Consider the following 18634-nt stretch of genomic DNA (forward strand, 5'->3'; position numbering starts at 1 on the left):
AGACTCCCTTTACACAGTTGCCGGAATGGGCATTTAAAAAATGCAAATCAGGGCTTCCCTGGTGGCGCAGTGGTTGAGAGTCCGCCTGCGAATGCAGGGGACATGGGTTCGAGCCCTGGTCTGGGAAGATCCCACATGCCACGGAGCAACTAGGCCCGTGAGCCACAACTACTGAGCCTGCGCGTCTGGAGCTTGTGCTCCGCAACAAGAGAGCCCGCGATAATGAGAGGCCCGCGCACTGCGATGAAGAGTGGCCCCCGCTTGCCGCAACTGGAGAAAGTCCTCGCACAGAAACGAAGACCCAACACAGCCATAAATAAATAAATAAAAATAAACTTTAAATAAAAAAGGCTTGGTAGCAAGTTTATTTAAAAAAAAAATGCAAATCAAATCATAATACCCTCCTGCTTCTGGAGAGGTCAAATATCACACATCTGATTTTAGAGTAAAATACAAATTCCTTACCAGGTTTACAAGGCCAAGTGATCTGGCTCATGCCAGCCCCTCGAAGTCTGCCCTTGGCCCCCTTTTCTTCCCTTGCAACTGTTTGCATTTTCATCCTTCAAGGATCTCTCTGTGGCTCTATTTCAATATTCTGTTTATTTTCTTCAAGCCACTTGCTACAATTTGTAATAATCAGGTGTGTTTATCTGTTGTTCATTTCCTGTCTTTACCATTAGGCATCATCTGCATCAGGTAAGTCTTTGTCCATCTTGCTTTTGCTGCATCCCCAGTACCTAATGAGTATATATTTATCAGTGAATGAGGAAGTGAACCACTAAGTGAGCAAAGGAAGGAACTGAGAGGTGAGTGACACCAAAGTCATTCCATGCAGATAGATCACAGTACCGAGTTCATTCCATAAACAGAAGGAAGTCTCATCCCTGACCCACGGCATGGGAAGCAAGGAAGGGCAGTCACTGGGCTTGCTGCGCTCTCATCTTCGACCGCACTAGTCATCAAAACCACTCCTCCCTTCTTAGAGAACACCAGGGAAGCAGGCAGACCCACAAGCCTGAACCACTGTTGAGGAGAACTGGAGGGCACACGGGCCACACAGGCATGTTAACCCATCAGACGTAATCATTTAACCAGTGGAGTAGATACTGATCCTGAACGCAAACACCAGCCACTAAACCAACGAGTAACACTTTGTGTTGATCCAGCACCTTCCCCTTGAAAGGGCAGCAGCACAGTCCGTAGGCTCGCAGCCCTGCTCTGAGGGAGGCATATGCACAGTCCCATTTTACGAATGGAACAATCATGAGCCCGTGGTCAGTGGGCTGGAGAACCACTCGCGGGCAGCAGGCTGATGCCTGGCCTTCCGGGGGTTCTCTCTACATTGTCCCTGACAGACAACCAGAGCCTGAGCAAGGGAAACTAAATTCAGAACTGTCATCAGTTCAGAAACTATGGCTCGGGGAAGCTTGATGAGAGCTGTCTCCCAAAGAGGTAGCTAGTGGGGGGCAGAAATGCTTGCTTGGCTGCAGGGAGGCCTGGACCAGACATTTGGGGCACAGTTTTTCCCCCCTGAAGTGCTGCTGGGTTGATGGAATTTTCCTCTGCCGTCCGTTGCTTCTCTCCCGGGCAGGATCCTGGCCTCTGACTGAGGAACGATCCACAGAGAGTGAGGTCAAGCTTGAATGAAATGTCCAAGAGTGTCCCACGCAGGGCAGCATCAGGGCAGACTGATCTGGGGGTTCTTCAGGAAGAAGGCCAGCTTCTGGGCCAGGGCCCCCAGCTCGCCTGAATTGGCGTACCGCAGGAGGTTGCTCTTCCGCACGAAGTAGTGTTTCAGAAAGTGCTGGCTCACGCACTTGTGCAGCTTCCTCACCAGGCGCAGGAACGCTCTGCTGAAGACCCGCCAGTCCTTTGGGTGGGGATACTTCTCACAAGTCCAGAAGAGCACTGTCTGTGGAAGGAAGAGGCGGTGTCAGACATCGTCCCGGGCTATTGAAGGAGAGTGTCTTCAGGAACGTTCCTGAGCTCACGTGGCCTTGGAAGGAGGAGACGGGAGCCCCAGGGGCAAGCTGGGTCTGCCGTGGATTTATGATCCCCAGCCTTGGACGGGCTCTCAGCCTCCTCCTGCTGGTCTCCTATGCCTCTTTGGTAATTTATTCTCTCCGCTGGCATTTCCAATGATCACCACTCTCCTAAAATTCACGATTCCCCACACCTGGCAGATGCCTTTGCCTCCTTTACAGGGAAAATGCCTCGTGCGTGCAAACCAGCCATCGTTCCTTCATTTGGTATCTTCCTCTCTGCATCCCCTTAGCCTGGGAAAATCCCTCTGCAGGGCTGGGATCTCCCCTTCCAGGAACTGTAAATGATTGAGTTTCTTCTTCCTCATTGGCTTTTAAATCTATTAAAGCTCTCCTGCTCTCCAAGTGCCACATCTCCCTCCTGCCCTAACTCTCACCTCTCCGCAAATCCAGGCTTCTGCAGAGAATCATCTTAATAATTTGTCATTTCCTCCCCTCTGATTTCCTGCCTTAACCCACTCCAATATCGATTCTTCTGCCATCAGTCCTCAGAGGCTGTTCTCCTTAAGGTCCAGTGATCCCCATGTTTGCTAAATCCAGCAGGCTCTCTCCAGCTCTCACCCTACCTGACCTTTCAGTGGAATCTGGTTCTCTCATGCATACCCTCACTCTTGAGCCATTCTTCACTTGGCTTCCAAGTGGGTTTCTCTGAGCAGTGCAGCTACTCCTTGGCGTGCTCACCTTCTACCTGCCCTAATGCTGGAGTTCTGGGGGCTCAGTTCCAAGCCCTCTTCTCCCACCAAATATAGATAACTTGCTATTTCTTTTCTCCAGTTCACACTTCTCCTCTGACCTCCTTAACCTGGTATCTCTTGGCCATCTGAAAGTTATCTCAGTCCATATGTCCAAACTGAACTCCTGGCCCTCCCCCGCATACCTCGTGTGCTTCCAGGGTTGTTTATCCAGCCTGTTACGCAAGACGAAAACCTAGGAGTCATTCCCCTCCCTCACCACCCCCAATCAAGTCCGGCCAGTCCTCCTGCCTGTGTAGTTTTCAATCCACCCACTTATCTTCACCAATACGATCACCCCCTCCCACCGTGTCTCGCCCGGACCTCTGCCACAGCTTGCATCTCTTCTTGTCACCATCCTATCTGTCGTCATCCACACTGCAGCCAACGTGATCTCTTTGAAATATAAATCTGTCTATGTTTCTTCTTGTCTAAAATACTTCAAAGTCTTCCCATTGTTTGTTAATTAAAAAACACCATCCTTAGCATGGTTTGGTTGACAAGGTTTGGTCCCTCCCTTCCTTTCCAGCCTCATCTCGCCCTGTGTTCTCCCTCGCTCCTTCCTTCTAGCCACACTGGCCTCGTTTCATGCTCTCTTCTATCACAGGGCCTTTCGCAACCCACTTCTTCCATGTGGAGCGTACTTCCTTCCCCAACTTGTCCAGGAAACTCATCCATCAGATCAAACTTCCCTATGACACCCATTAAGCACTCTCTTCATCCCATACTTCTCATATGCAGCAATGACGACAGTGGTGGTCGTTTTCCTATGTATTTAGGTGATTCCCTACTAGATGGCAAACCCTATGTGAGCAGAGGACTAGACCTATTTGTATTCACGCTGATGTTACTACGTTCAGCAGAGGGACTGGCCCATGGGAGGCAGCCAATTGACATTTATTGACTGAGTGAAATAATTAAAGTTTGGGTTTAGATGTTGAGTATTTTGAAAATACAGTCTTTCCTAAAAAGTAAAAGAGCAGTTTTAGGTTCACAGCAAGATATTGAATGTGTTTTGATTTGGAGTACATTGTTTTGAGTAAATGAGTTGGAGATAATTTCATGCTAGTCAAGATAACCTAGATACAAAAACATGTTTTAATTCCTCGTGTAGTTAAGCTTTTATCTCCCTAAGCCAACAGAAGCAGTTAAGCCTATTATAAGCAAGCCTCTGTGCCTTTGATTAGGTTTAGGAATAAATAAGCCGATGAAAGATAAGCTCTTTCTTCACATGAAATTGCTATGGGGGAGAAGTCTCTTTGGGGAGGAGGGAAAGACCTTCTAGGAGGTGCCCATGATTGGCACATCCTTCCTGATGCTGTTTTGCAACCCAGTGTCTTCCACTTTCCCCCGACTAAAGTCTTGGCAAGGATCCTGCATGCTTAAGCCACCGTCCAGGATGGTATCTCACACGTAACATTACCAGCAGCCATGTCCATCCCAGTGCCTCCATGTGAGAGAAGTCTACCCTCGGACAAGGGTGGAAGACGAGGGGAAAAGGCAGTCAGTACTGTTTCGATTTCTCAACAAATAACCCCCTTTTAAATGCTAATTCTTGAGAATGCACAATTTTATTACGCCGTGTAGGTGGGTTAGGGAAGACTAAAACAGGGGACCTTTAAGGAGTTGCCCTGAAATCCTCTAGATGATTTAGAAGCCACTGGAATACAAGTAAATCCTGGATGGAATGCAGTTTTGAGAGCAGTCAAGGGCTGGGAGGCCCGTGGTGGCCCTATTCAATCTTTCTAAAATACTCTTGGTACTTAAAGTGTTTTCATCCATCCTAATTGTGGAGCAATGAAGTCAGTGGTTAGTTAAGAGTATGAGATTTGATATGAGACCGCCTGGAGTTTCCTTCTCAGCTCTGACTTTTCCTAGTGTGGTCAGTGGAAAGGCAAGTAAGAAAGAAGCTAAATCCCAGAAATGAATTAGACTAGCTTCAGAAAGTACATGTCCTCGATCCAGGAGAACAGGTGTGTGTTTTTAGGGGGACATGTTTGGGGACACTTCAAGAATGTTGAAACTGGAGAGAAAGGCCCCAGTATGTGCAAATGAGATGTTAGATTCTTGGGCAGGTCAGGAAGAACAGGTTGTCAGAAAAGATAAGAAAGCAAAGCAAAGATGAACAATTTTGCTGGGCGGAAACGTGGAGTAAAATGTGAAGTCATTCATTCAGATGATCAGCAAATATTTACTGAGCAACTACTACATACAAAGCATTGGGAGAGATACAAAGCGTTCGGTATGAGTTGCCCTTAAATAGCTTGTGTTAGGCCTGCAAGAGTAACACAGGGCTGGGAAATGGTTGTCTACTGGATGAGACGAGGCCCAGGTAGGAGCATGCAAGGAAGGCACCGCACACCCCAGGGACCTGTGCTCACCTGTGTAGAAGGTCGGGGAGAAGGGCTGAAGCTCCAGGATGGATACTAGCTGGGCTGGGGCTACTAAGAGCCTGATACCTACCCCCCCACAGTGTGTTGCACGCAGTATTACCCGAGCATCCAGCTCACCATGGGTGGTCAGAAATTTGAGAAAGAGGAGCTGAGAGTGTGATCAAAGGCCATCTCCCCAGGGGGGACCCCCTGATCCCCCGGTCCAGGTCAGGTTCTGCTACCCTGAGCCTTCCTAGAGCAACGCTCCTCTCCACCCCAGCATTCCCCCACGTTGCACGATTCCACGCACACCTGCAGACTGTTTGACCCACGTCTGTCTCCCCTGCTGGACCACAAGCTCCATGAGAGCAGGAACCACATCTGCGTTTGTTCACCTTGTACCGCCAGGTGTAGAGCACACAGCAGGTGCGGGGGCAAGTGACTGGCCCACAGGGACCTCAATAAACATTTGCTGAGTGAGTGAGTGAATGCATGTATGGCTGTCTGATGGTAAGTCCTTGCCTGGTGATTTGCAACCCAGAAGTTCAGGTTTGCTGCCAGGTTTGTCAGGTACCCCAACATTTCCTCGTTTTCTCCTCTGCACAGAGTGCGTGTGTGAATGTGTATGTGTGTGCGCATGAATGGCTGCACTTGGGCTAGAACGGGGACTGAATGAGTCACACGTGAGGGAAAATGTGAATCCATCTGAGGTTTGAGGAACTCCCAAGATTTCACCAGAATGTAGATTTCTCAGGGGCAGAGACTGCATGCTGTAATTCATTTCTGAACCTCAGCACGGTTTCTGGCACATAGTGGGCGCTTGTGTTGGTTTGTCGAGTGAAATAAAAGGAGGGGAGAGGCAGAGGGAGAGAAGGCAAGACAGAAAGGAAGAAAGGGAAGAGGGAAACTGGAAGAGGGAAGAAAGGAGGTGGAGGACAGGGCCCCTGGGCAGGGGTGCTGTGGACATGCACGCAGCTGGGGCTGTATAGCGCCATAAGGAGTACTAATTTGTGAGATGGCAAAAATGGACACTAGGCCCCCTCCTACTCGTCACACACACCCCCGTTGTGAATGGCTCTGGTGACCCTGCAGAGGCCGCAGAGGGACCCACCCAGCCCCAGCCGCCCTGGCCCTCTAGGCCGGGGCGGCACACTCACCTGAAGGTGGTAGGACGTGATCACAGGTCTTTTCCCTGGACACCAGACGTCCTCCTTCATCTGCCTCATGGCCTGGAGACACTTCCTGCGGCAGCCTCCGTCCTCATCCAGCTGCTCCAGCAGCACCTGTTCAGCCCGCAAGAAGCTCAGCTGCCAGTGATAGTTTGAACAGGCCAACAAGCTAAACCCAAACGACTGGGGGAAGAGAAAAACAGCGGGAAACGAGAAGGATGATGCTGGTTGAGGAGAAAGCCATCTCCGAAGCCGTCCACTAGGAGGGGGGACCTGCCACTGGGCGAGCAGCACATCCCACGTGGGGACACGGAGGGAGCCTCAGGGGAGCCCCTTGCACTCAGGCAATTAACTGGGGAGGCTGCGTCCACTTTCTCTTGGGCAGTGGTTCTCCAACTTGAGCCTGCCCCAGAATCACCTGGAGGGCCTGTGAAAACACAAATTGCTGGACCCTGCCCACCTGAGTCTCGTTCCCTAGGGCCAGAGCGGGGCCCGGGAATCTGCATTTATAACAGATTCCCAGGTGCCGCTGCAGGTTCTGGGGATCTAGTGAAATTTCAATCTTCCTTCCGAAGGTGGTTGGTGGTTAGTGATGCTGTGGTTGGTTAAGGTGAGAGCATCTCTGGTGAGCCGGGACCCTGCAGGCTCATACCTTGATGCACTGCACTCTCTCTGCAGAAGGCCAGCGCTTCAGACACGAAGGCCACCGGGCTTTCTTGGACCAGGCGGTGGGGATCTCCACTGAGGGGGTCAGCTCTAGTTCCACCCGACCTGTGGAGGTTTCCACGGCGACTCGAACTGCAGGGCGGTCCATTAGCATGCTGACCTTACCTGGTGGTAAATGACAGACAATGGGAAGACAAAGCTTGGCTCAACACTAGCGTTCAAAGAAGGAATTTGTGAGCTGTGGCTCCTACCAGCTCCTTGTAACTGGTGGGGCAAATTTCAGAGTTTCAGTAGCACACAAGGGCAGCGTGTTTATGTCAACACTAGACAATTAGCTAAGTAAATATTGATAAAAACATTGCTAGAAAATCTCATTGTTGATGGGGTTTACTTTTTTCTTTCATCCTCCTCCCCTACCTTTTCTAAAAAAATTAATAGACTCTTTCCAGAAGGCTCGACTGAAAGAGACAGAGAATACAAGGAAAAGGTGTAGCTTTTGCTACGGTAAGATGAAATCCAAGCATTTTTCTATAGCCCCATCCATTCCACCCAGATGTCGACGACCCCATTTAGGACAGCCTCAGACCCCTTACTTATGTATTTGCCTTTGGTGGAGTTCAGCTTAACCTGTCTCTTAACTAAGTCACACAGTCTCAGAGACGGTATTTGTTCCCACCACCCATGAACCAGCCTAGCCTCAGATGGATTTATCATCATAAGCCTTGAAATCATAAAATACTTCCAAGTGTGGCATAGCCGCTGGCTTGAAGAGTCAAGTAAGCAGAAAGAAGCCCTCCCTGTCTTTTCCAACCAGGCAAAGAGAGGGAGAGAAAAGGAATGGATCTGGGAAAGTTTTCCAGCTCATACATTAGAATTCATTTCCAGTTTGTTCCCCCTTCTTTCAACAGATACACAGTCATGTTGTGTTTGTTTGCTTGCCTTCATCGTAGATAAGGATGAGCCGTCTTGAATCGGGATCTGTTATTTTGCTTTTCCTTGCTCAGAGAAGGAAACGGAAACTCATTTATTAATTGTGTTAGGCTGTTCAAAAGGAAAACACTCCTCTCCTTGGCTGGGGTATGATAAAGAGCTTATTGTCTGCATCTCATCAGAGCTGCCCAGACAGGAACATGACAACGTCTGGTACTTCAGCATTATTTACTGAAAGCACCCCATCAACCTGGCCCAGTTTGAATCTCTTACATGCACTTTCACTATTAACAGTGTCGCAGAGTGAGGAGGTGAGCAAATGTTGGCACCAGCCTGCCCTGGCCCACACCCTGCCTCGGCTACTCTGCTAACTCGGTGTGTGACCTTTGGCCTGTTACGTAATCTCTCTAAATCTCAGTTTTCTTGTCTGTACAACAGTTAGAAAAATGATCCTAACTCTCACAGGGTTGCTGTGAGTATTAAATGAAATAATCCATGAACGCAGCCTCTACATGGTAAAAATCCATTCAACACGAGCTATTTCCATTACGGAATCTTTCAGAACTATTCTGTCTAGACAAGCAAAAGTACATGCAAATCCTTTTCTTTCTTTACAAGTGGGGTTGCATATTATTCAGCAATTTGGTTTTTCACTTAATTATGTTGCACGGGCGTTTTTCATAGCTCTGTGTGTGCATATGTACACACACACCCCATTCTTTTTTTAATCCTAATTTATCTTTTACTTCAATTTACTCCACCAATGAGAAATATATGCAAATGCAAAAGTCAACAAAGTATTTTAAAAGGGAAATGAAAAGGAGGGATTTCTGTTAAAGCCATATGTTGGATTGGAGATCCCCTAACCCACTGCCAATAAGACATATAAAAGTTTAAAAACATTATTTGTATGTAAGGAGACTGCCAGGAAGTAGGAGAATCATTTGAAACTAGCAATGAAGCAAGAACGCCTACCCAGGAAAGTACTAAGTGGGAGAATTGCCAAAATACCTTCATGGCGTTAAGCCTCGGTACTTACAGCTTCTGTGCATAGAAACTGCACAGAGAGGAAGAGAGGAGGTCTAACGGGCTGATCCTGGGGCTTATGCTGGGTGGTAAGCCTCACAAACCTGCAATCAGGAAAAGCTGTATCTTGAGGGAAATTATGAACTAAGAGAAGTAGGCAGATTTTCTTGTGGGCTCTGGATAGTTGATTTAATACAAAAAACAACAACAACAAAAACCAAGCTCTTCCCTCCTCCTTAGAATTTCAAAGGCGTTAGTCGCCAACCTGTGTTTAGGGCCCGGATGTTTACATTCCCAAATCATCTAGGTAAGATGGTACTTCTGAGAGTACCAGGAAAAATCAAACACAAGTCTTCTCCGAGAAACACAGCGTGATATGCACATGGAGTGTGAATGGTGTTGCATAGACAGCGGGTGTGGGGCTCCAATCCAATATCGACACACCTTGTGCCTTTTAAAGGCCGCGTGATAGTCCACTAGGCGGAGGTAGCATAATTGATGAAGTCAGTTTTCCTTTGTTAGCCATCAGATGATTTCTAATTGCTTACTATTACAAAGCCGATTCAGTAGATATCCTCATGCATATTTCTTTGTGTATCTGCAGGAATGTATCTTTAGAACTGGAATTGTTGAATTGCCAAGTAAGCACATAACAAAAATAAAAATGGGCTAGCTGCCCTTTAAAAAAGGAGGCAGCAATTTACACTTCCAAGAACAATGCATGAAAATGCCTATTTAACCATACTCACTCCTGCAGGGAGCATGATTATATGTCAGCCTACTAGGTGTTTTAATGTATATTTCTTGAAATGTATGTTAGATGGAGCATTTCTTATTTTTACTAGCCATTTATATTCTTTTTCTGTGACTCGTGCTTTTTGGTCAGTATTTCTATTGGTCTGCTCATAGCTTTTCTTATTGGTTTATAAATACTCTTTTATAATTAAGGAAATTAGCCATTTTCCCAGGTTGAAATTCACCTTTTTACTCTGTGTGAACAGAAACATGTGTGTGGGCAGGTGTGCACATATGCTACACTGTACAGTAGCTTAGGATTTGGGGGTTGTGAGAAAATTATAATTCAAAAAGATTCATGCACCCCAATGTTCATTGCAGCACTATTTACAATAGCCAAGGCATGGAAGCAACCTAAATGTCCATCAACAGATGAATGGATAAAGAAGATGTGGTGTGTATATATATATAAAATGAAATATTGCTCAGCCATAAAAAAGAATGAATAATTTGCAGCCACATGGAATAACCTAGAGATTATCATACTAAGTGAACTAAGGCAAAGACAGATATCACTTATATGTGGAATCTAAAAAAAAAAAGATATAAATGAACTTATTTACAAAACAGAAATAGACCCATAGACATAGAAAACAAACTTATGGTTACCAAGGGTGAAAGGGGCGTGGGGAGGGATAGATTAGGAGTTTGGGATTAACATATATACACTACTTATAAAATAGATAACCAACAAGGACCTACTGTATAGCACAGGGAACTATACTCAATACACCGGAAACTAACACAACATTGTAAATCAACTATACTTCAATGAAAAAAAAAGATTTGGGGGTTGTCAAACATAATCAGTTCCTTATGGCTTCTGGCTTTTTGTGTTTTGGTATGTCAGTGGTTCCCAGATGTGCTGTCCCAGCACACTGGAATACTGCAGTCAGTTGGAGGGTGTTGTAGTGGAAATGTGCTAATAACAAAGATCTGAGGTTGATGAGTAATTTGTGAAAGTACCCAGGTTTTGAAGCTAACATCTTGGAAATGGCGCATAACCCAAAGACTGTCTTATCTACGCTAGGGCAGTAATCTACTGAGGCCACGGAAGTGTGTTGTGAGTATGAATTCCATTCTGTGTGTCACAGCAGAAAAAAGAGCTAATTCATATTATGGGGATTAGACAGATGTAAAAAGCACATGATTTTATCCTCAATCTAAGGGCGTGAGCTTCAGGAAACACCCAAGCAGAGGTTTTTTTTTTTTAGAGCAAAATGGAAATGCCAGACATTTTCCGTGTACATTTCCTGATCGGCTCACCTGACAGGTGACAGGTTTCAATTGCGTTTTCGACCAGTTTCCGGAACACCTGGAGGACCTTGGCGGGCACAATGTCTCCGTCAATGTTCACATCTGCCTCGTGCCACTGCCACAGGCTCTTCAGAAACTGCTCCACCTCCAGCCACTGCTGCAGGCCCTCCGGGTCCCGCAGGGGGCAGGGCAGCCGGGCGCCCTGCAGGGTGTAGTAGCGCCAGCGCTGCTGCCGGGCCTCTCTGTACCCGGCCAGGCCTCTCATCGGCACTGTGATGAGGAACTGGGTGGGGGCCAAAACCTGTGGTTAGGAAAGGAGGGAGAAGGAGTGTGAGTTCCTAGACTCGGGAGGTGACAGAAGCCCTCAGGGAGCCGCCCTGCTGACCCAGGCCGCTCGGTTAACCACTCAACCCTTAGCAACGTGACAAGGAGGACAGAACTGCGCCCACCTGCCCGCCTGTTGGCAGAGGATTCCGTCTCTGTTGTGCCACTAGCCCATTGTAACGCTTCGGGCAAAGAAATTAACTCAGTGAGGCCTGGGTTTCATGGATCTGCAAGGAAAAAGAGTGAAGTGGGCCCGGAACTCTAGAGGCACCTAAAGCTTGAGGGGAGGGGGACAAAAAAGCAGGGAGGGGAACTAGTAGTCACTGCTTTCTGCACACACCAAGCACTGCAATTCTTGTGCATTACCCTATCTCGTGTTCACAGCCACACCTGAGGTAGGCTTCGCTAAAATTTCCCAGATGAGGAACCTGAGGCTCAGAGGGGCTCCAAGTCTCCCCAGGGACACACAGCCAGTCAGTGGTAGAGCCAGAACTTGACTTTAGGTCTTCTGATTGCTTGTTCAATGGTTAATTGTCTCTCCTGAGCTGGTTCTTAGTCAAGAATCAATGACCCGGGATGGGTGAAAGATCCGGTATGAATTAAGGGTGGGAAGGGATGGGAGAGGAGGTGAAAGAATTCTGCAAAATGCCTCCCTTTCTTTTTGCTTGTACTGATGACACACAGACAGTGTTAATGACTAATCCTTACAGAATCACAGGTGACATGAAAGCCTGTTTGTTGAGACAAGGTGAGCTATTGAGATGATTCTAAGTTTAATGGGAAAAAGTAAACACTAAGAATCTACTTACTCTGTTTCTACAGGAACCGGGAAAGCAGTGGTCAGGCCAATAGTCCAAGAGATAGAACAAATTAGTCCACAGTGCGGTACCACCAAAGGGAAATGACCTTTAATCACATCACCCAGCAGCCCACTCCACCCTGCATGTTTCCCCATCACTCAGCTATACACGGGAGGAGCCACCTCCTTTCCACGGAAAGTTCTGACAGTGGAATTTGGATAAACTTTGCCCAGGGACCAGTCAGTGGCGAATTCAGGGGTGAACACCAAAATCAGCAATAACTGATTCTGCCTCATTTTCATGGAACAGTAGTATGGATGCTTTAGATGATGAGTGCACATGACTTCTGGTGTCCATTGAAATGTGGTGGGATTAAAACAAGGGAGGGGGGATATGAACTATGGCATTTAAAATCTATATATTTGGGGGGACTTCTCTGGCAGTCCAGTGGTTAAGACTCTGTGCTTCCACTGCAGGGGGCACGGGTTCGATCCTTGGTCGGGGAACTAAGATCCTGCATGCTGTGCGGCATGGCCAAAACAAACAAACAAACGAAAAACCCCAAATCTATACATTTTTTGAACCCACTTGCACGTGAATCCAAGAACACAACTATCATGTTATTAGTCACAAAAATGGTGGTTAATAAATGCTTATTGAATTTGGGCCAAGATAAAATAAAAGCATTTTTATATGCCCCACTGTAACTACTTTCAAACCTTATATAATATGCAGGATACAGTGTATATAAATGCAAGATATATTTTAAGCTGTGAATTCTAAGTGAGACCACAGAAGGAAATTTCCCCAGATACAGTTCTAGGAAAAGTGGTGTGATGTTTCTATTCCTAGTCACTTGCCTATATTTGTCCTGTTTAGGTTGGCAAGGTAGATAGAGGTGGGCAGATGATGCTCTGACATTCCAGGGTCCAATCTAATTTTATAATTTTCATCCTGGAGTAAATTTCCTAAAGTCTGATTCTGTCCCCAAATCCACAAGTCCCAGCATCTTGTGGGTGGTCCTTGTACCCACCAAACTTGAAATGTACTGGACTAGCAATGGTCTTTCGTTCAGGTACTAATTCTTTTGCTTCCTCATTCATTCAACAGAAGTTGAGTGTCTATCATGGGCCACACACTATGCTGGGTGCTAGGAAGGGAGCAATCAAGAAACATGATCCTTATAAGCAAGGAACTTATGGTCTCGTGTGAGAGCTGGGGCATGCGTACACATACGTTTAATACTTATAGGAAAGGGGTTCTTGTGTGTCACAAGAAAAATCAAGATAAAGGAGCACAGGGATTCAGAATGATTCAGAGTCTCATTTCTCTCACCTCTAAAAGGGAGCAAACCATAATGGCTGTTCCACTAGGTGGTGTGCAGGTTTGGGTGAGATCATTTCTGTGAGACTGGCTTTGCCCACACTACAATGTTGAACGAATGCTGGTTGTCACACATGGGCCCTGGGGGCTTACAGCTCTGTGGGATTCCTCAGCAGGGACAGAGTTGCCAGGCTGCTCCTGCAGTTCCTAAGGGCCACCTCTTCCACTTTCTTCCTTCCCCCACCTGTAGCCCATCCACTATCACTTTGAACTCTTTTCTCACCAATGCCTTGAGTTCCCTCTACCCAGTCCCCAATCTATTAAATGGGTGCTTAATAAATGAATGTGTGCTTAACTGAACTTTAATTGGTACAGTGGAACATGCTTTGGAATCAGAAGCCACAGGTGGAGTTCTGGTTCTAGCGCCTAATATGACTTGATCAAGTCATTTGACTTTTTTAAGCCTCCATTTTTATCATCTGTAAAGTAGGAAATGTGGGGCTTCAACTGCAGTAACATCTATGCAATGAGTGTAAATGGTAAATACTAAGAGATCTTGTTAGTAATCTTAGTGATGTGAGTGCCTGACACATGCTGAGACCACCCCCCCGTTTCCTGGCTCGCTGGGTGGGCACTTAGAGCCAAGTGACCCACATACCTTAATGTTCTCATTGTACGTGTCAGAGTAAAGGACGGCTTGAAATCGAATGTCTTGGTAGCTGATTTCTGTGGTCAGATGATGGACAATTTTCTGCACCTCTTCCACCATCTGGGAAATCCACTGGCGCCTCAAGTCCACCTGGGGGTGAAAGGATCAGCAAAGGCAGTTATTCCCAGATCGGGCCCCAAGGAAGTGACGAGACAGGGTACCAAGCAGTCAGCTCCGAAAATCCTGCCCTTCCAAGAACTCCGGGAGAGATGAACTTAGGTCTGATGACACTCGTTGGTGCCTCAGTGTTCTCTTCTGAAATAGAAGCGTTGCTCAATATTTATGTAGTACCTGCCTTGTGGTAGGTGTTGTCTAGGTCCTCGGCATGACAGTGAACAGGACAGCAGCGAACGAGATAGAGATACTTGCTTTCGAGTTGAAAATACAGGACACATGTGTATGTGTGTGTGTACACATACATATATACATACATACACACAAACATATATACATATATGTGTACACACATATGTATAATGTAAGATCAGGTATAAGTCCTAAGAAGAACAATACAATAGGATAAGGGACTAGAGAATAAAGGGGTTGCTATTTTAGACCGGGTGGCCAGGGAAGGCCTCTCGAAGGAGGTGAGATTTGAGTGAGCCCTGATGACAGCTTGGGAAAGCAAATTCCAAGGCCCCTAAAGCAGGAGCAAGCTTGGCAAGGCTCAAGGGCCAGCAAGGAGGCCTTTGCTGTGGTTATAGGAAAAGAAGAAAGAGGGTGATAGGAGATGAACTTGGAAAGGATGGTGGCCATCCCACAGGGTTTTGTGAACCATGGTGAGACTCTAAAATGGGATAAGAATGCCTGCTGTCCAGGTTGGTGAATATAAAATAGTCTAATGCACGTGAACATGCGACAGATTGTTTTCTGTATGCCATCAATAAATGATGGTTCCCTTCTCCCCTGCGCTCACCCCCTCCTTTGGCTCCTAGACCCTTAAGAAAAGGCGTGCACTGATGTTTCTTCTGAATCTGCACGGCAAGTCTCCAAGAACTGGAAGGGGCTCTTTGTTACGTTGCTCCGGAGGCACCTGCAGGCTGGTGTATGATACGGGTCTCCCTCAGAGATGCTGCAGAGCGTGTGTCTTATATGACCTTAAGTACGATGATCAGGTCTATACTAGCTTTTTAAATATCATCTTCTTGCCACCAGCAGCCACCCACCCCTCTCCGTGTGTTCATCTCACAACATTCATCATGGGAGAAGGGACAAAGGGGAGCTTTCTTGAGCATCTGTAAACTATCAAGATTCTGCATCTTTTGGAGTATGTAAGTGGAAGAGAGAAGGTAGTCACAGAGAGGGGCAGGTCATTTGCCATGCCCAAAATAAAGGCAAATGCTTGTAGAAGCATAATTAAGGGTCTCTCCAGTGTAGGACTTCTCTGATGTGCTGGGATTCAATTCCATTTGACCAATTTTTGTTGAACATCCACTTCATGCCAGGTTCTGTGCCTACCGTGTTGTCAAGAGGTTGAGTTGACAGATAAGATGACAAAGCAAGACCAATAAACTGGAAATTAAAATGATAGCCATTAGTGCTAAGTATAGGTTTGCAAAGGATGCTAAGGGTACACAAAAAAGGGAAACTGCAGGGCTTCCCTGGTGGTGCAGTGGTTGAGAATCTGCCTGCTAATGCAGGGGACACGGGTTCGAGCCCTGGTCCGGGAAGATCCCACATGCCGCGGAGCAACTGGGCCTGTGAGCCACAACTACTGAGCCTGCACATCTGGAGCCTGTGCTCCACAACAAGAGAGGCCACGATGGTGAGAGGCCCGCACACTGCAATGAAGAGTGGCCCCCACTTGCCGCAACTAAAGCCCTCGCACAGAAATGAAGACTCAACACAGTCAAAAATAAAAAAATAAAAAAAATAAAAAAAAAAAGGGAAACTGCATCTAGCCTGGAGGCCTTCCTGAAGGCATGGTATATCAGAGTTGTATCTTGAAAGGTTAGCAGGAGTTAGCTAGAGAGAGAAGGTTGTTCTAGAAAGAGAAAATGGTAGATACCTAACACAAGGAGCACAAGGGGAGAACTGCAATTGTTTCTACTTTGTTGGAGCAGACGTTGCCTTGGAGGAGAATGGTGAGGTGGGAGAACAAACAGTGAGAGGTCTTGAAAGTACAGGAAGAAGAATTTCAAGAACAAAGTCAACAGTAAGTGGCTGAGTGAGATAAGGCCCCCCAAATGCCTGTAGAGTTTGGTAACTAGAACAGGACTGATGTGTTTGGGGAAACCGTGGGCGTCAAGCCAGATAGCAGTGGGTTTAGAGAGAATGGGAAACCAGCAAGTGAAGTCAGAGGTAAGCGACTCCTCCTGCAAGTCTGGCTGGGGGAAGGAAAAAACAAAAACAAGGACAGCAACGGGTTTTTTCAAAAGGACACACAGGTTCGAACATGTTTAGATGCTGAGAGAAAAGAGCCAGTGAAGAAGGAAGAGGGCAGAGAGCAAAACCTCTGAACAAGGGTTTCCCAGCCAGGAAGCATTGTGGAAATCCAGAAACCTGGTGAGGAGCTCGCCTCCGTGTGTCAGAAGGAAAAGAAGATGGGTGCAAATGCAGATAAAAGCATAGAGAGTTCCTGCCTGACGTCAGCAGGAGACAAAGCAGTGTGTTGAGAGTGAGGTGAGAAGAGGAAGGCAGGGGAGTTCAGGGTGACAGACATTGGCAATAGCTTCTCTAAGGGATGAGGGGCCATTTAGGCACATGGGTAAAGGTTGCCAGGCAGAACCAGGACTCAGCTGTGGGTGCACGAGGCTGTGGGATACCAGTGGACTCAGTTATAAGAGGTTGTCCAGTACCTCCCGGCCCTCCAGGAGTAACAGTGGAGGTGCTATTAGAGTTTGCTGGCAAGATCTGGAGAAGAGCAAGGGAAGGGGTCAGTGGAGGGCCATGTTTTCGAGCCTGGGCAGAGAATGGATGAAGCCAGTTTGGTAGATTAGGGGACATTGGACAAGTTCCGGGGCCAGACGTCTGATCAGGAATAGTGGGAAAAAGTAAGACAAGGGCTAACTGGATAGAACGTTGCAGTCAGAATGGTTGGGAAATAGTAATCTCGAATAGTTAAGTTCTCAGAATGTGTTGAGGACTAAGGCTAATTTCCCAAATCTTCCAAGTCCACTGATGTGTGTCCATAGAACTTGACTGGTAGTAACACAGCGGTGACTATATATGCAGATACATTTTGTTTCCTATGTTAACAAACTAATGAAAGATTCATTACCATATTGATACTATCAAATAATTTTTAACTGATAAAAGCTTGAAAATGTGTGTGTGTGTGTGTCTGTGTCTCTCTGTGTGTGTCTGTGTGTGTGTGTGTCTCTGTGTGTGTGTGTCTGTGTGTGTGAGTGTGTCTGTGTGTGTGTGTGAGTGTGTGTGTGTGTGTGTGTGTGCACCTAGTGGGAACAGTTCTCCATTGTGAACGTCATCTACAAATTATGCCGCCATTTGATGGTAGAATTTTCTTACTGGCAGGACAAGTCCAGACACCCCTTAGAAGACACCTATAATTTCTCATTCATTATTCCTCTTTATGACCTGTTTTGACATGTGAAGATAAAAGTCAGAATACGGAAATACTTTTTCTGGGCCTAGAGCCACACATTCTGGTTTTGATTTTCTTTATCTGTCACTTTTGCTGCAATTTAAACTCAGGATCTTAGAATTGGAAGACTCTCAGAAACCATCTTGTCTGGTATCCCTTTACAGAAGGCCAGAGTGACAGGGTGGCCCTCCTAATATCACACTGGTACTTAGCAGTATGACTAGACCTAATGCCCAGGTTCCCTAACTCTTCTTTCTGTCACACTGTGCTACACCCTCAATTAGGAGTTCCAGAAATAATACCTACCTTTATCCTCTTTCTGAACCTGACCATGCCCTCAATTTGGAGTTCATGAAATAACAAGTCCAAAGTTGTTCTGGCATGCCGCACCACTGACTGTTCTGGCATGCCGCAGACACATAAAGGCGACACAGCAGGGGCCGGACAGTGATGCAGGGCTTAACCAGAGCTGTGGAGGGAGAGCCCTGCCTTGGACAGGCCTGCCCCAGGACCCAAGCCACTGGAGTCGAGGGGGAGCCGCTTTCCTGTTAGGTGATGGGCAGCCCCTTCCTGCCTATGTCTCTGGATACACTTCCTGCCATTGGTTCTTACCAAACAGGATCACAGAGCTATTCACTGGCCCACAAAGGGGTTTGGGCTGGGGGTACCTCTTGTCACTCCCATGGTCTAAACCACAACCCAGAAGCCCCAGGCTGTTTCCCTCCGCTTGTCCTGACCATGGCCTAGTGAGGTACGGTAAGAAGATTCCATTTCACGGTGTGGAAAAGCAGGAAATGGGGCCTGAGGCAGCTTTACAGGGAGTGGTCTTGGTGAAAGAAGGAGGCTCCACCACAGGTAGAGACCTGTCGCCAGCCCAATGTCAGAATCCCTTTGTTGCCTCTCAAACTTCAGGAAGCAAGCTAAGATACCAGTTGTAACCTTGAAG

At 46.9% G+C, this 18634-nt stretch overlaps 1 protein-coding gene across 9 annotated transcripts in view; it reads right to left on the reverse strand.

Annotated features, from left to right (window-relative positions):
* Nucleotides 1–18634, reverse strand: part of MAB21L3 (mab-21 like 3) — a 91982-nt gene that overhangs the window by 68783 nt on the left and 4565 nt on the right. For 7 of the 9 annotated variants that reach the window (XR_014262948.1, XR_014262949.1, XM_082459767.1 and 4 more), the window contains exons 2-5: nucleotides 14094–14234; nucleotides 10998–11289; nucleotides 6967–7145; nucleotides 6303–6497 (exon numbers count right to left, since the gene is read on the reverse strand). Coding sequence is in view for 7 of the 9 variants with exons in the window: in XM_082459767.1 (XP_082315893.1) it covers nucleotides 6303–6497; nucleotides 6967–7145; nucleotides 10998–11289; nucleotides 14094–14234 (807 nt within the window). In the remaining 2 variants the exon portion in view is untranslated. Of the gene's footprint in view, nucleotides 1–382; nucleotides 1913–6302; nucleotides 6498–6966; nucleotides 7146–10997; nucleotides 11290–14093; nucleotides 14235–18634 lie in introns of those variants that run through there. The other 2 variants (XM_082459762.1, XM_082459761.1) reach the window with 2 other exon arrangements.

This window comes from Balaenoptera physalus, assembly GCF_965194825.1.
Source record: "Balaenoptera physalus genome assembly, chromosome: 1".
Lineage (NCBI taxonomy): Eukaryota > Metazoa > Chordata > Mammalia > Artiodactyla > Balaenopteridae > Balaenoptera > Balaenoptera physalus.